General features: G+C 37.1%; 1 protein-coding gene across 2 annotated transcripts in view; it reads left to right on the plus strand.

The window, feature by feature from the left end:
* Positions 1–16,961, plus strand: part of lcor (ligand dependent nuclear receptor corepressor) — a 91,167-nt gene that overhangs the window by 50,198 nt on the left and 24,008 nt on the right. For both annotated transcript variants that reach the window (XM_088342158.1, XM_088342157.1), the window contains exons 2-3: positions 9,862–9,927; positions 15,207–15,286. In XM_088342158.1, coding sequence (XP_088198284.1) covers positions 9,862–9,927; positions 15,207–15,286 — 146 coding nt within the window. The remainder of the gene's footprint in view (positions 1–9,861; positions 9,928–15,206; positions 15,287–16,961) is intronic.

Raw genomic sequence — 16,961 nt, forward strand, 5'->3', positions numbered from 1 at the left:
AGCTAGGAGTGCATACATATTAAAAAAATACTTTTATGTCAAAACAATAGTTTTAATTGAAAAACATAAATTACCAATAAAAATTATTTTAGCTACAAGTAACATGTTGACCACGTGAGGGCACTTGAAGACCACTCTACATGTTTCTCAAAGGCAGGCTATGCAATATTCATTCAGGTACACATTTTCATGCTTACTGACAAATATTGTCTAAAGCAACAACACAAAAGGATTTGGAATTAACATTGTAAAGTTGTCATCTGAGTTTCCGTCGAAGTTCAGCGTTGCTCCTTTGTTTTCTTTTAGCAACGAAAGATTAATACGTTAACCACCAAAGGGCTCTCGAAGACCACTCTCTACGTTTCTCAAAGGCAGTATGCCGTATCCTTCAATTGTAACAATGTATTTCCAATTTTATCCACTGTGTTTTCTGGTATATAAGGCGCACTATCAAATTTCTGGCCAATTTGAGGTTTTTAGGTGCAACTTATATTCTGCAAATAACAGTACTTTGGTTTAGGACCCTTATCAACTCCTTTCGCCAAATAAATAATTTGAAAGACAGACGGACAGACAGGGAGGAGAGAATGGGAGAAATGATTTGAAAGATTTTCTCATAACATTGCTGTGTCTGATAAATACCACTACGACTTTATAATTCATTTTTCAAATATGATTATGATTGGGCTACGGGAAGTTGACTGTAACTCTGGACAACTTTGCCGATTTACAGACTAATTTTAAAAAGGTAGTTTCACTTACCAGCAAACGATCTTTTAAAGGTCACAAAACGTGACAATGTTTTGGTACATACAGATGTGAAATCCCATCCGTCACTCATATTGGCAAAAATCTGTTTGGAGTCTAAGTGTAAACATAGCTAGCGTAAAAGCACTTTTACTTTAAAGATAAAAATACTCACCATACACTAATCAAAGAGACTATAATTGATGTAGTCAATTAGAAATGTACGATGTTTTTGTCATGTGTGGGTTGCTGGCCCATCTCGTGTCAAAACAACTGCCACTAAAAAGTATTCAGAAGACTTGTACAAATTATGCGGCTATTTATTTCCGCTAACGAAACGGCTATAGGAGTGCTTGTGTTTGAGTTAAAGACGTTCATGTGATGTCGCCGTGTCATCGCAAATTTTTTCTGCGTGTCCGTCATTGTCGGGCAACATGTTCCCATGTTGCGGTTTTAATCGGGCACAAAAGTTTTCCTGTTGTGGCCTGAAAAAAAATAAAACAGTTGAAGGTTACAGAGGCCATCATGTCCAGGAAAGTCCAAGTAAAATCGCCACCAATTTTCAACAGATTTAGAGTCATTCAAAGGACGATATGTCTCGTCAAACCTCAATAGCTTGTCATTCCACCCTTTTAATAAAAACTCTAAAAGGAAAATAAATTACAGCCTTTCATTTAATACAAATCTTTCCATCATTTTAACAATACCTAATAGCTTTGCCATCTCTGTTTAAAACCTACATTTCTTTAGCTTATCGGAGCGACACTATAAAATTGTCTTTTTGTGCTGCAGGATTTGTACAGGTGCTTGAGACTCTTGAAATAGCTTGAAGCTTAATGTTGAGTTTTCAAGGTTTGAAAGGTGCTTGAATTTTGGTTCAAGTACATGTAAATCCTTGAGGTTGTTCCAATGTTTTATAACAAGTCTGCTTAAAAGTGACTCTGCTCTTTGGTGGCTTTGCTGTGCCATTGCATTTCTTCCCTCGTGATTAACGACAAGTTTGTACGGCATTGTTCTATGAAGAATCATCGCCCCCTACGGGTCGCTCCCAATAGGACAGGTGCATGCTACACCTAAACATTAGTTCAAGGATTCAGTATCCATTATGGATATTTTATATGGGCCATGCAAGAAAATTAAGGTAGCGTTTCCCTGTGGTAAACAGTAATGGGAAGAACTTCCTGCAACTAAATATGTAACATACATATTACTTTCATAATTTTTACCCAACACCTATATGGAGATAAATTTGCCTCAGAAATATTTACACACATATAGTTGAGATCTACACATGTATCCGCGATTTACTGAAGATCTAAAAATCATGTCTTGATAATCACACAAGATTAAAAAGTCGCATATGCTAATCGCAGATATGCTTGTGTATCTGCAAAATAAATTATTCACACAAGTTTTTTCTTTTAATCATACTAAAGGAATTGTAAAAATGACTTTAAAAGTCCTTAAGTGCTTGAGTTTAGCCATGAAAAAGGTGTACGAACTTTGTTGCTAGTAAAATGAATTAAAACTAAATAGGTTTCAGGATTAACCCAAAATCCTACAAAATGTGAAAAGGACTAAACTATCACTCACTGTTTGACAGCATTTGTAAAGCAAATATTTTTTAGAAAATTAAATGTTACATTCAAATTTCCTTTGCAAATTGTGTTTAGAATCTGCAAATCTGCACACCCCTTATCATTTTTGCAGTATGGCGGTTGCCCAACAAAATTCTGTTTGCCCTCAAGTCCAATGTAAAGTAAGGTTTTTGTTTCCTTGACTCATTGCACCACACTACATTAATGTGAAGTCAGATGACAAATATTCTCTGCAGCATCAACCCCCCACTAAGCCAAACCCCTTCATTGATCGGGAAACTTTCCTCCGATGGATTTTACAAAAAAAATGTTTCATAGCCAGTAATTTTGTGGCTTGTTTTTCACCGTCACTGCCAGAAAAGAGTCAGAGAGTTGATGCTAATGCTAACACACAAATGAGGCATGTAAATAATGAATGAAGCGGAATGGATGTCAAGTGTGGTTGCGACCTAAGTCCCGCCCCCCTGCCTGCTCTCTGGCCCTAATGAGCTATTGATTGGCCGAGAACGAGGCTTTGGTCATGCTAAATTATGAATGCTCACGCTGCGCTATTTTTAACTACCGTGCGCTAGTCACAAGAAAAGTCAACATTCCATACTCTTGCTACATATACACTCCCTGAACACACATGATACTTCACTCATAATTTGTTAAAAAAAGGTATTTCTTCTATGATGGGGTAGCTTTATTTTTTAAATCTAAAATCACTTGTTCACATAAAATAACAGTAGGGTGAGTTGATGTCGTTATGCCTCACATTAGTTACGATAAGTTGTGATAAAGGATTTTTCAGTTACAGTTGTTGCAAAAAAAAGATGCGTATTGTTACAGAATTTTGGTCATCTATATATACTGGGGAGAGAACCAAGAGCGAGTACTCTTTTATTCCTCTCTTGCCAACACAGAATGAATACAAAAGCGCATATCGCAGCAAAATAGGCCACGCCTAACCAAACACCAAGCCTTCTGGGTGAGCGTTTGGGTCTTAATGTCATCCATAATACCATTGTGAAATTTCTACTTTGTTTTAAGCGTTTACACATTTATGACACAATCAGAAAACTGCAAATGAACCCCAGGACATACGTACAACTAACCTTTAACACTAATTTAAAATATTTCCCTTAACTTATTTACAAAAATATTTCGTGTTAATTTCTAAAGTGGGCAACACGGCGGCGCAGTGGTTAGCACGTGTGCTCGCAGTTCTGAGGTCATGAGATCAAACCTTCCGGTGTGGAGTTTGCATGTTCTCCCCGTGCTTGCTTCGGTTTTCTCCCACATTCCAAAGACATGCATGTCAGGTTAATTGGCCGGTCCGATTTGTCCCTAGGTGTGAATGAGCGAGTGAATTGCTCGTCTCTGTTGGACTGGCTGGCAACCAGTTCAGGGTGTCCCCTGCCCACTACTCGAAGATAGCTGCCTAGTGAGGATTAGCGGTGCAGATAATGGATGGATGGATGGAATTACTAAAGTAAAAGAAACATGTTGTTTAATTAATTTTTGTTTTTTTCACTACCTAGTTTTTTTACTTTTCTAAAGGTGTGCTGATTTGGTTATCCGCTTAACTGGTATCTTCAAGTAATTACGCATACCTAAAATGTTTGCCTCAAAACTATTCAAAATATGATCCCATGTACAGTAATCCCTCTCCCTTTGCAGGGCTTTTGTTCCAAAAAGGATTTGCAATTGTTGCAATTCACCAGGTATAAACAATTATTTATCGATTTAATTATTTATTTATTTATTTATTCATAACCTATTTAATGGCTCGAATATTTGTTTGACAGATGACAGTACCGTAGTTCATCCTAATTTTTTAAATACGATTTTAATTTTAAAATTAATCTTGCTGCTATATTGTACTATTGATTCCAAACAAAGTTAAAAATAATTTCAGCAAACTATCCACTTTTTTGATATTTTGTCACCATCATGTAGAAGTTATCGGAAAACAGAAATGTGGCATAAGAATGCTTTTACTGTATCTTCCTTTAGCATGTCGAGAATTCTAACTTTGTCGTCTTTTTGGGCCCAAGCAAAGGTGTTTTTGTCAGGCAAGTGCATTTGTTGACATCGCTTTTCGAGAAACTCAAAATTGAAAACAATTTGCGTGCGCATAATGTAGATTTGTCAAGCTGTTTTACGTACATGAACAACTTAGACCGCAACGTTATTGACGCACGGGCATACAAAGGGGCGACTGTTTCGCCGATCAGAATGGAGAACACAAGGCATGATGAAAATCCGCAATGTGGCGAAAACAAACAAAAAGTAAACCGCGATCAAGTGAGGAATCACAGTAGTACTATTGTCTTCATCTATTAAGTACGGAATGCCTCTCTGACACAAACGTATATTTCTGTGCGTGTAAGCGTATATGTTTATCTGTAGATGCTTCTCCACATTTGTAGCCTTTAAATAAACTTGACCTGACTAGTGTATATGTATGATCGCAACATGGGTTTATGAGCCACTTTATGTCTGTGTGAAATATTTTTTTTCCTCTGTGAATTCAGTCAATTTCCCAAAAATTTAAATTCTCAAGAAATCATGGAAAACAAGCATACATAGAAATGTTTTACACTTGGAGAGGGTAGGTTTTGAAGTGTTTCAAAGAAAGAAAAATAAGAATTTTGGCTATAGGAACAGATTTTGTGAAAACACCATGACAAGGCCTGACCAAGACTGGCTACATGTCACACATTTTGGCCAGACTTTGGGATGCACCGACATTTGTAGCTATAAAAGAATAAGGTCTAGAAGCCCTTTACCCTGATATTCTGAATAGGTGTTTTTTTCATCTTAATAACCAAATTTTCTTTGACTTTAGCCTTTAATAATTGTTAACTAGCCAGTAAAAGCAGACAAAATGTTTAATAAATTTCTTCCCATCCAAGAGGCTTCACTACGGTTTGGTGCTGTTCTCCGGTTTGTCACACAGTGCAGTCTACTCAATGATCTTAAAACAAAAACACACATAAACAGCTTTACTGTATTGAAAGATGGAAACCAACACATGTACACAATTGTGTTTTTTGTATGTGTGTGTATGCAACCATTTGTGTGCGTGCATGTGCACATTTACAGTACAAAGCTGTCCCCAATCTGTGGAGGCTCCATTGTGTCACTTCCTCTCACTTCACACTCCAACAGCACTCTAACATGTGCAAACACAAACACACAAATCTTACTCCATACAGTAGATACTTGAGGGAACATCTATTGACTTTATGCATTTCCTAACCTTAACATTTACAAATGATTGGCTGACTGCAATCATTACATTAACCCCAAAACAAAATGCCATCCCTAAACCAAGTCATGACCATAATACCAGGTCTGGCAATGTGAGGAATAACCAAAATGTACTCGCTTTGTCCAAATCTTCTATTTCATATATTACTGCACACATAGGGGAGGATGTACACAATTATGCACACTTAGATAATATATACAATAGAAACATAAAAGCCAACACATTCTCACTATATTCATTTGTGTATTTAGATGCGCGTTTAAGTACAAGTGAATTGAATTATTGTATTACTGCATATGTAAATATCAACTGTATAGAGTTGGTGGATGTATACAGTGTATGCCCTTATATATATATATATATATATATATATATATATATATATATATATATATATATATATATACATGTATGCATATCTGTGTTCATTTGTTTATTTTTCTTTTAGGCGTCTGTGTATGAGTGTGTGTCTGTACGTGTGTGTGGAGTTGTTGCTGTGTATGTTTGACCTACATTGGTAAGCTTTTTGCCCGTGGCTTGCAGTTATCTCATCTGGCCAATCACATCCCATAATAATATCCCGCAATGTCCTGTCTGTCCATTACATTCAGCGAAAATTATTCTTTCCTTTTTCACATCGTTCATTTTTTAAGTGTGAAAGCAAGTTGGACGCTGTTCATTGAGAAATGCCTTATTTCTGATTAAGGTTTGCAAAACGCATTTATTTTCCTCAGATCCAATAAAGAACATTTACATTGCATTTGGACAGTATCCCTGACGTTTCCCCTTTTCCGTGATTTTTAATTTCATGGCCTTTAGGCATTTTCATACTATACTCCGCAGAATAATGTATGTTGTGGACACACAATTTGAGTGTGTATATGGTACGCAGGCTCAAAAACGGAATACAGTTCGGCAACGCAAATCAGAAGGTGCATTCAGTGAGTGCAAGTAATTGGTGATGTCAGATTTCACTGTGGAGGAATAAAAATGCTATTTTTAGGTTGCACTTGACACAGAAGAAATTCTATGTAAATTCTGAAGAATATGGATCAAGGGTTTACATTAATTGTTCACCGGTTGAAAAGTAGAGAAAACTGCTATTTTAGAAACATGACAATTCTGAGGGGATTGACAACCATTCCGATTTATGGAGAAAGTTTTGAGTAGGTTCTTTGAATGATCGCACTATGACCGTAATTTCCAGACTTTAGCGCACACATAATACATTTTTTTTAAAGGAAAAACATTTCGTACATACATACAGCACACCTGACTATAGGCCCCTTGTGCCCATGAGAACATTGGAAACACCTCGACCATCTGCTCTCTGTCTGCTTATCTAGCCTTCAAGAATATATTCCTGTTCAAGCCACCTGCTTTTGTTACCCTTGAAATTTGATTTGGGCTTTTTACACTACTCCAGATCTTCCTTCTGCAGAATAAACTCTTCTTTTTCATCATTCTTGGCGTTCTGACTCTACTTGAAGCTTGCCTTTTCTTACTTTCACCATCTTAATGCTACACTAACAAGTAAAACAAAACAAAAACCTGTGTTGACGAGCATGATGACACTCTCCAGCACTCCCCCTTTGAGCTCTTTGAACTCAGTTGGGCATTGTTCATACATACTGAATGGGAAAAATATTCTACTTTCAACTTTTTAAGGACAGCTCAAACGATGCAACCCATCTTTAACCCTTTTTGTTTTGCATTTCCATGATTAGGGTCAGTTCATCCTAAATCGATTAATTTTCATAGCGCGTCATCGTATGTTAAACTTCTGGTACACTGGTGTTTAAGAAGACAAAATCATTATAATGATGCCTTTTAGGGATACATTAGATTTATAACTGTTCGAACAGCGACACACTATGCTAGAAAAATAAAGCGCGTTTCTTTTTTTTAACTCAACTTCCACATGATGTAACTTGAATGCACCTTGACCAGACGTGAATATCAGGACCGACATCACCTTTGAATCAAGGTTACAAATCCGGCCTTTTGTTCAAAGGCCCACTGAGGCTACACGAGTTGGCCGGCAAAAGGTCTTAAACTGTGTACCTTTCCAATTCATTTCACTTTTGTTTGATTAACCATGATACTAAAATAGGTGGTACTATTTGGAATAGTCCCAAGCATAATGCATCGAGGTGGATGATGTTTCAAGAATAATGCAGAAATTTCCAATTTGTTACTTTTCCAAATGTGTACCAGTTTCACGATTTGGTTGCAGTGCTTACATTTTTTGTTCTTGAGGTGTTTGTTTGTGCTTTTGTACTTTATAAATCTTTTGCATTTCAACACGTTTCGGCACACGTCTTTGTTTGCCTGGGATTTCATTTCTATACGCTGGAGGATGAGGCGGCGGGGGAGGGGTTTGGTAGGAGTCAGTGGGGGGTTCGGGTGGATTTTTTTTTTGGGGCGGGGGGTGCGGAATCAGTGTGGGGGTGGTGTCATCTTGTGTATTTATGTCGGACCGTATGCGGTCGCTAGGCAACAGCGACAGCAAGGTGTTTACTCTTAATAAAAAGTGAGTGACATTAGCGGAGTAGTGTAATAGTGCTAAAGAGAAATGACAAGAGTGCGTGTTTATGCTTGTATGCGTGTGCATGTCTTTAAAGTCATTTTGGCAAATCTATATGGCTGGAAAATCTCAGCCATTGTGAGTGTGCCGTAGAATTTTTTTGTGTAAAGTGATGCGGACTTTGTTCTTCTATTACCAGCACCAGTTTGCATGATCTGCACAGTGACTTCTGACATACTGTATACACTTTAGGGCTGTAAGTAACGACTATTTGAATAGTCGACAAGACACCTACTATTGAAACGACTTGAAGAATAATATGATTTTTATTCCTTTCTCAAATTTAGCATGACGTTGATTTAGTTATGTGGAAAATGATGATAAATACAAGACAAATTTGTTCAATAAGAAATACAACTTTTATTGAACTTACTGCGAAATTAAATAAAAAACAAAAATTAGGCACAGTACTCAGTCAGTAAAGATAAATCCATAAACAAACCCTTTTCTATTTTTTAGCTTAAGGCAAATAAATAATAAATTAAAATCAATTCAACATTTTTTATCCCTTTATATCAATACCAGGTTCATTATTAGCAGTAGAACAAGTAAGATCTGCATTTTGGGAAGTACATTCAGTGGGTCAACTGCAAAGTGTGTAACAAAGGAACTTAATGAACAGTTTGAAATCAAGGTTGTTAACAGTGATGTTTTGTCGTTTTTATATGTTTGCCAGGCATTCTGGCATAATGCTCCCGCTCTCTTTCATAGCGAAATATACGCAAATAAAACTTACATTCATGCCATTAAAACTGTATTTACTTGAATATTGCTTATTTTCTACCAAGGGGAGTCACTGTTTTGATCAACTGCATTTTCAATTCTTGTGCGTCACCGAGCTACTGCCATGATATGCAAGGTCTGCTTTGCAAACTATCAAGTAGTCTTTTTATTGGCCATGTCCAAGATAAAATGCTCCGAAATGTTAGAAGTTTTGGTACGCGTACTTGTTGTTTGAATCCAACATTTCTTTAGGTTTATTTTAGCTCTCTTTTTTAGCGAAATATATGCGTATGAAATGTACAATGCATGTCATTGAAACCGTATTGGATTTAATGTTACTTGAGCCCTAACGAGGAGAGTTAGCCTCTGGTTCAGTACAACTGGCTATGCTTTTTCTTTATAAATTTGTGCATTACCGAGGTACTGCCATGGTACGCAAGATCTGCTTTGCAAACATTGTAATATTTTCATTCGCCGTATCTTTGCTCAAATGCTCCCAAACTTTCGAAGTTTTGGTATGCATCTGTAGGTTTATGTTACCATTCGAGTAAGAGACTCTGTTGTGTCAGAGACTCTGTTGTGCATGTGTGGGATTATAGTCATGTAGAGATGTCTCACTCTTTTGGAAAATGTGTCTGACCACAACAGTCGAGAATAGAATTCATACTCGACTGTTTCATCGATTTTGGTCAACAACTTCAACTAATGGTTGCAGCCCTATTTAAGGCGCCTTGATGTTACGTCTTGTGGAAGTTGGGTTAAAAAGGAAACATCTTTATTTCCTAGCTACATAGTGTCGCTGTTCAAACACTAATCGTTGCAACCCTGATCAAAATGTATTAGGTATATTCATGCAAAAAAGGTGATTCTTTCTAGACTGTGTTTTGAGCTGTGGTCATTGGTGACATGATGGATTTGTGGACACTAACATGACTTTTTCTTCACAGGCTTTGAAAGCATACTGGAGGGCTTGTTTGGGCCGGGAGTAGTCAAAGACAGCACAATTTTCCAAGGTACCACAAACCCACACCTTCATATCATTTGATTTTTATAGCCAAGTCAAATTGTCCTCAAAAGCAGCTACCAAACAAAGCACGAATGGTTGTCTGTGCAGAGAAAGTTCATGGCTAAAAATCTTTAATGGTATGTTATAGCGTTATTATTTCTGAGCAGAATAAAAGGACAGACATTTTCCTTGTTACAAATGATCGGACAAGTACTTTTCTAAACATGTTAATAAAGGGAAAATAGCGAGTAAACAAACAGGAGTTTGGCTCCCTTTGTAATAGTGGTCTTGACAAAGAGAGATTTTTGCCTGCTTTTCAAAAGCTGTGACAACAATGATATTTTCTAACTCTTTCCACAATGATTGGAGGACAAAATGCGCGTTTTCTTTGGAAATAATGCAATATAACCTTTCTCTAGCTGAATTCACAATAAAAATGCATAAGAGTTGGCATCAATTTTAGTATGTTCCCTTAGACCAACACTTTTCTCATACCAACGACTCTCCAGATGTGGATGTCAATGCAGGTTTACTGATACTCAAAAGGGTGGAACTAAATATATAGACAAAAATCGTTGCAAAATGCACATTTGGGGTCTGCAAAGACATATTAAAACAAAGTAAATGCATCCAAAATGCCAACTTAGTTAGCCCAGAGTTTACGGGTAACTAGCATATTGCAAAAGACACTGCTACAGCCAATTCCTTCTTATTACTAGAACGTAAATCCAAATCACACAATTAAGTTATTACCCACAAGTGAATAAAACTTACTGGCAATGGAACCTCAAAATAAAATGATTTTCAGTCTCTCAGAGACAGCAGAAAACTGCCTGCTACTCTTGTCTGTCTCTTGTGTACTGAGAACATAACTTCTGCTTTTCAAACTACTAGGCACATTAGCGGACCTGACTTAGTTGTACCATTATATTATTATAATGTTATTACCACTGTACTGCTATTGTTACGATGCACTATTCTTTTTCATTACACCATTATTATATCTTAAAACTCAAAAAAATATGTTGTACATACTGTTGTCTATTTATCGTTACAGTGTTTATGTGTTTTTTCTCTTTAAAGTCTTTATTAAATGTTTATCCTGGAGAGCCATGTCTTACCTTGTTGAATACAGTGTTCCTCAACGTTGATACCAATGACAATAAAGATAATTCAATTCAATTTATGGTACTGAGAAGATATCCTTAACCAAAAAAGGAATGTTTCCAAATATATAATGTTACAAGACAAAACATGTAATCCATCTTTGCATTTTCTGCAGTGCTTAATCTCGATAGGGTCGTGGGGGTGCCGGAGCCCACAATCCCAGCTATTTTCGGCAGTGGGCAGGGGACACTCGGGATACAGAGACCGACAACTCACTTACTCATTGACACCGAGGGACAATTTGGACCGGCCAAACATGCATGTTTTTGGAATGTGGGAGGGAACCAGACCGCCTGGAGGAAACCCACGCAGGCAAGGGGAGAACATGAACATGCAAAATCCGCACGAGGAGGCTGCGGTAGCTGGAATGGAACCCTGGACCTTTGCACTGTGGGGCTGTGCGCTAACCACCCATATGCCGTGCCGCTGCATTTGGGTTATAATATAATTTTTTAATAGACCCTAAACGGCAAAAACATCTTGACCATTGCATTAAAGCATTGTTATTTTCAGAATAAAGCCCAAACAACACTTCATGTATATCGTATATAAACACCCCACAAATTGTACATTAGTCTGGTATGATAATTATATAAAAAACCCAGAATAATAAATAACATCTTGTTTCTGATGAGTGTGTGATTCCTTTTCCACAAGAAAAACCCGAGAAGCATTAAACCACTGCAAAATCAAACAATAGGTCTCTGCATAAAGAAAGTTCATAGCGGAATGATTTTTGCATAGTGCTATAGCATTCTTGTTTTTGAAAGGATTCTATGACCAAGGACACGAGTGCATGCCTTAACTTTTATGGATTAACACACTTAAATAAAAGGAAAATGACAACAATACACATAGAGATAGTTTAGGTGCATACTAAACAAAATCAAATAATTGTAGTGTGTACAATGACAGCTCATGGCAACCTTTTCAATGGCGCGTGATAGTGCTGTTATTCTCATATCGGATTGCCTTATTATTAAACGTCCAACTGTGTGGGTTGTTGTAGACAACTCTTCCACGATTTATCCGAATGCATACATTTTACATAAAATACAAGCAGAAACAAAGACAGTAACAACTTTTTATTTTTTTATTCACCATACACAATTATCCCTCAGTTTGGTTGGCCACATTGACTTGTGCGCCCGCCACGCGGTTTGACTGACAGCATACAGCATCTTATCACAGTCGCTGACACAGGCAGTCATGCCCACCCACGCCCACCTAACATACACATACAACCTGCTCTCGTGATAGCTATTTCTGTCTGCTGTCTGCTGCAGAACACAATCCACAATACGTTGAAATCAATGGTATTAATGATGGTTGGTTGGATCCTTTAACAACTAAGGCAGCATTTCCTGTGGTGGGTCTTGGGCAAGTACAGCCGGTTGGTGCCCATCCCTCTCTAGGCCAACATGAATCACAACAAATAAATTCAAAATCCGCAAAACAGTGAACCAGCGATAACCCAACCTCAAAGTAGCGAGCGAATACTATGAACCATTCATAGAAATAATGTCAGCTTTTTAAAATAGTGGTCATCGTTTGTTACAGTTTACATGTTTCAAAATGAGAAAAATAAGTATTTAAAAAAAGCAAACTTTACTTTAAACATAATTTATCTCAATGAATTGCAAAACAACCTAATAATTTCATCACAGAACTGAAAAAAAAAAAACTTTAGGAAATTTTAAATTGGTACACAGGACTTCTTTAGTTGTTGGATTCAAACTTATTCACAGTATAACATAAACGCCTATGCTATTTATTGTTTAGAAAGTTATCATAGACACCTGAACACTGAAACCATTGCTACGATTATTTCAATCTGTTTCTGGTTATTGTTAAAAAGTACGTTTGATTGGGACAGTGGTGAATTTATTGCTTCTGTATATTTCGATAAGTTATCACTGTTTTGCTTTTTAGATGACTGATAAAAGCTTGGCAATATTAAAATAATTAAAATAACAAATCGAATTCAATGGTGCTCAAAACTCTAATATTTGGTTCTAAACATCCTAAAATAATGTTCTTTTTTAGTTTTTGATTTTGCTAAAAAACACTGAATGGCGCGTCTGCGGCATCGTTCTAAGGTCATGGGATCAGATCCAGCTAGAAGCCTTCCAGTGCGGAGTTTGCATGTTCTCCTCGTGTTTGCTTGGGTTACCTCCGGGCACTTTGGTTTCCTCCCACATTCCAAAACATGCATGTTAGGTTGATTGGCCAGTCCAAATTGTCCCTATGTGTGAATGAGCGAGTGAGTTGTCAGTCTCTGTGTGCCCTGCGACTGGCTGGCAACCAGTTCAGGTTGTCCCCTGCCCACTGACTGAAGATAGCTGGAATGGGCTCCAGTACCCAGCGACCCTACTGAGGATAAGCAGTGCAGATAATAAAGTGATGAATAAAAAAACACTGATAGCTTTGATTGAATGAGAGCAAAAATGATTACTTGAAATGAAAATTCACGTCACTCTCCTTTATTTCCTTGTTACTGCTATCATTGTCTTACAACTAATTCACACCTCCTCTGAAACTGATGCAGACCGGCGTCCGTATTGTCAGTGTGATAATGCACATTGCCTCCGGAACAGACGAAGTCTGTCGCGGTTCCACTCCGGCACGGCGCATGCTTTATGCAAGCTTTCTATTTCTTTCAAATGCTGCATGCAGACTTTCATAAAGCTAAAGAAATGACATAACACAGGCCGAAAGTCAAACGTCAAAAGGAGTTACATCCATTTGTCAAAATAAGTTTACAGTATATGCAAATGCAAGCTAACTGCATACCTTGACATCAGTGAGACACCTAAAAGGCAAAAAAGGAGCTCCATTAACTACACATACAAAATGTCCTCAATTTTAAACCCAAGACGTACTTGGTAGATGCTAGATTCTGGAAATAATATTTGCACAAGTGTGCTCATTGAATTGAATTGTCTTTATTGCCATTGATTCCTTGGCTTTTGACCCAGCATGATACCCGTTACTGTTTTATTATTTGTATACTTTTTAAATGACTTTTTAAGTGTTTTTATTGGCTATTTAAGGTTTCTTTTATATTATCTATTTTTTTATTTGTATACAACAGTCTTCAGCTGCGGTTGTTTTTAAAGGGCTTTGTAAGTGAAGTTGAGTTGATAAAAATGTAGTGAAACAACGAGAATAGACTTGGAACTTCAGGGTAATTATGTAACATAAACTTTGAAGAGATAAGCAAGAATAAAGACTGTCAGGACAAATAAGAAAACATTTAAAACAGTGTGCTTAGAGCTAATGCTTAGTCATAATAATAGTGCAATGAAATAATGGTGACAATAATGCAAAGGAAATGTAGTGCAATAACATTTAGAAGCGTCAAAAATTCACAAATGAGTTGTAAGATATATTTTTTTACAGTTTTGCGTGCTTGAATAAATGAGTAGAAAGCTCTTGACTATAAATAGCATGAACAACCGCTGCTTTGATTTTTTTTTTTTTTTACTATTTAAGCTAGCGGAAGTTAAACTCAAAATATTTTATTGTGCTGCTCACACTAATAGTTCTACGTTTACCTCCGTTAATAGGGTGTCAAATAATTTTAAAACAATGTCTGACATGGTTACTAAACATGAAAAAATTTGGTCTTTAAATCATATTTGTAGTAATCCTCCCCTGATCTAGATCCTGGTAGGTTTTCATTTTTTTAAACACATAAGAGGGAGATAAATGAAGGGGGTCGGGGGATATTTGCCCTACAAAAATGCATCACAACTCACACAAATTATTCTGCTTGGTGTCTTATTTGTGGGTATCCTATACTTTTCACATGCTGTTTGATTATTGTTCGTGCAATCCCTCCTCCCAGATTTCCGGACACTTGCTCAGACGCAAACAAATGCAATGTAAATGGTCGTCTTGCAGATTCCGGACCGTATCCACTCTGGATGCAATGTACATTAGGCGTTCGCATGCACTTAATCCTCTCTCATACGTTACACGTTCAAATTGTCGCATGCCATTCATGTAAATATTGGTTAACACCTTGACAGATGACTTGTTTCCAAACACCATCTTGCTTCATATGCATGCCCGTTTTCTGTGAACATTTTTGATTATAGCATCTGTATTTTGCAGATTGCGAGCCAGAGGAAGTGTCCGACTGGTCGTTTGATGACAACTGTCTCTTCTGCTGCCTGCGAGTTGAGAAACTCAAGGTAAGACGGCGCTGATGTATCAAATGGCCCCTTTTTACTAAATATCTAATATGCTATCACATTAGCTTTGGCGTCATTTGCCTAAGCTCAGAGTTGTGTTTGATTTCCTTTGAGATGCACTAAAGATGAGTACAAAGGAAATGAAATAATTCGGTCTTTATTTAGAACCCCTTATTCTCTGACTTGACCCTGCTCTGAGCTAGGTTAGCCATCTGCCTCCTAAAAATATACTTTGAATAAAGCCCACGCTCACCCTTTTGTCCTGCCCATCTGTCCCACTAAGCTTCTTCGACAGCTTTTTTCCCTCTTTTTGATTTATCCAACAGCATTCAAATAGGATCGTAAAATTAAGATGGTAATCGATGTAAAAAATAAAATAGCCCCCTGGCGATAGTCCGGCAGATGGACAGATAAAAAATAACAATGTTGCATTCCTCCGTTCGATAAGGTTTTCTTGTTTTGTTTCTTGCCAGGATTGATTGATTCATCGATTGGACGGCGAATGCCGAATTGAAAGCACGGCAGTTAAAATATATCTGCTCTTTGTCTTGCTCCATTAACACACGCGCAGAGGCACGCACACCCACAGAAAGACACACTTATACATGCTGACAGTGCTTCTTGTCAGACTATTTAAAGCCATTATTGACCATATTTGGCTTGGGATCTTTTACAAGAGACCAAATACAAAAGAAGATAAAAAGGGTATGTTATTTATTTGATATTCAGGGCTTTGCAGCAATTAAATATTTCAATTAATCCCATGAGAATTTATAAGGAAAGAAGACAACAATGGATTATTCAACTAGCAAGGAGAACAGGAGAGCACCCAAACCTCAGATAAGAAATTCCAACCTCTTCTGAAATCCCTCCTCTGAGCCCATTTTTAAAATAAAATCTCTTATGGTACAAAAGAACCACCATAAAGGGTGTGGAAAATCAAAGGACAGCAACATGATTGGCCGATAGTGACAATGATGTTAACAATACATAATAGTCCAAACAACGAACAACAGTGAGGTATAAACGTACTGGCATCATATACACTCTCTTTTGCAGGTGTCCAATATTAAAAAACAAATAAACTTATCAAGGATGCATCAAAAAGTTTGAAAGAACCTTACCAAAAATATAACTGGAAGTCAGCGATTTGGGTTTGAAGCAGCTGGAGCCCATCGCCGCTATTTTCACCCTGAATCTGTTGTTGTTGTTTTTTTTTACTTACCTACATTTAGAAAAACGTTGATTCAAATAAGTGGAAAATGACAAAGAACTTAAGAAAATGGATGCAGTGATTATGGCACATACTGTGGATTTGCAAAAAATAAAAAAACACAGCGCTTGATCAGCAGGGACATAAATCCATAAATAAAGCCCTGTTCATTTTTCTTTGGCCAGGCAAATAAAAATTGAATTTAAATCAAGTAAACATTTATTATCCCTGTAAACAATAGACAGGCTCATTTGCAGAAGTAGAAAAGTAAATTGCAGAATTATTTTTGTGCATTTAGTGAAGTACACTCAGTAGTCAACTGAAAGTCTGTAACTTAAGAACTGAACGATTCTCAACAGTTTAAAATCAAATCTCTCTGGGAAAATGCTCCAGCTCTCGTTTATAGCAAAACCCTTATAAATTGTACAATTCATGTCATCAAAACAGTATTGCCTGGAATGT

Source organism: Urocampus carinirostris, chromosome 8 (genome assembly GCF_059441175.1).
Source record: "Urocampus carinirostris isolate Australia breed hairy pipefish chromosome 8, RoL_Ucar_1.0, whole genome shotgun sequence".
Classification (NCBI taxonomy): domain Eukaryota; kingdom Metazoa; phylum Chordata; class Actinopteri; order Syngnathiformes; family Syngnathidae; genus Urocampus; species Urocampus carinirostris.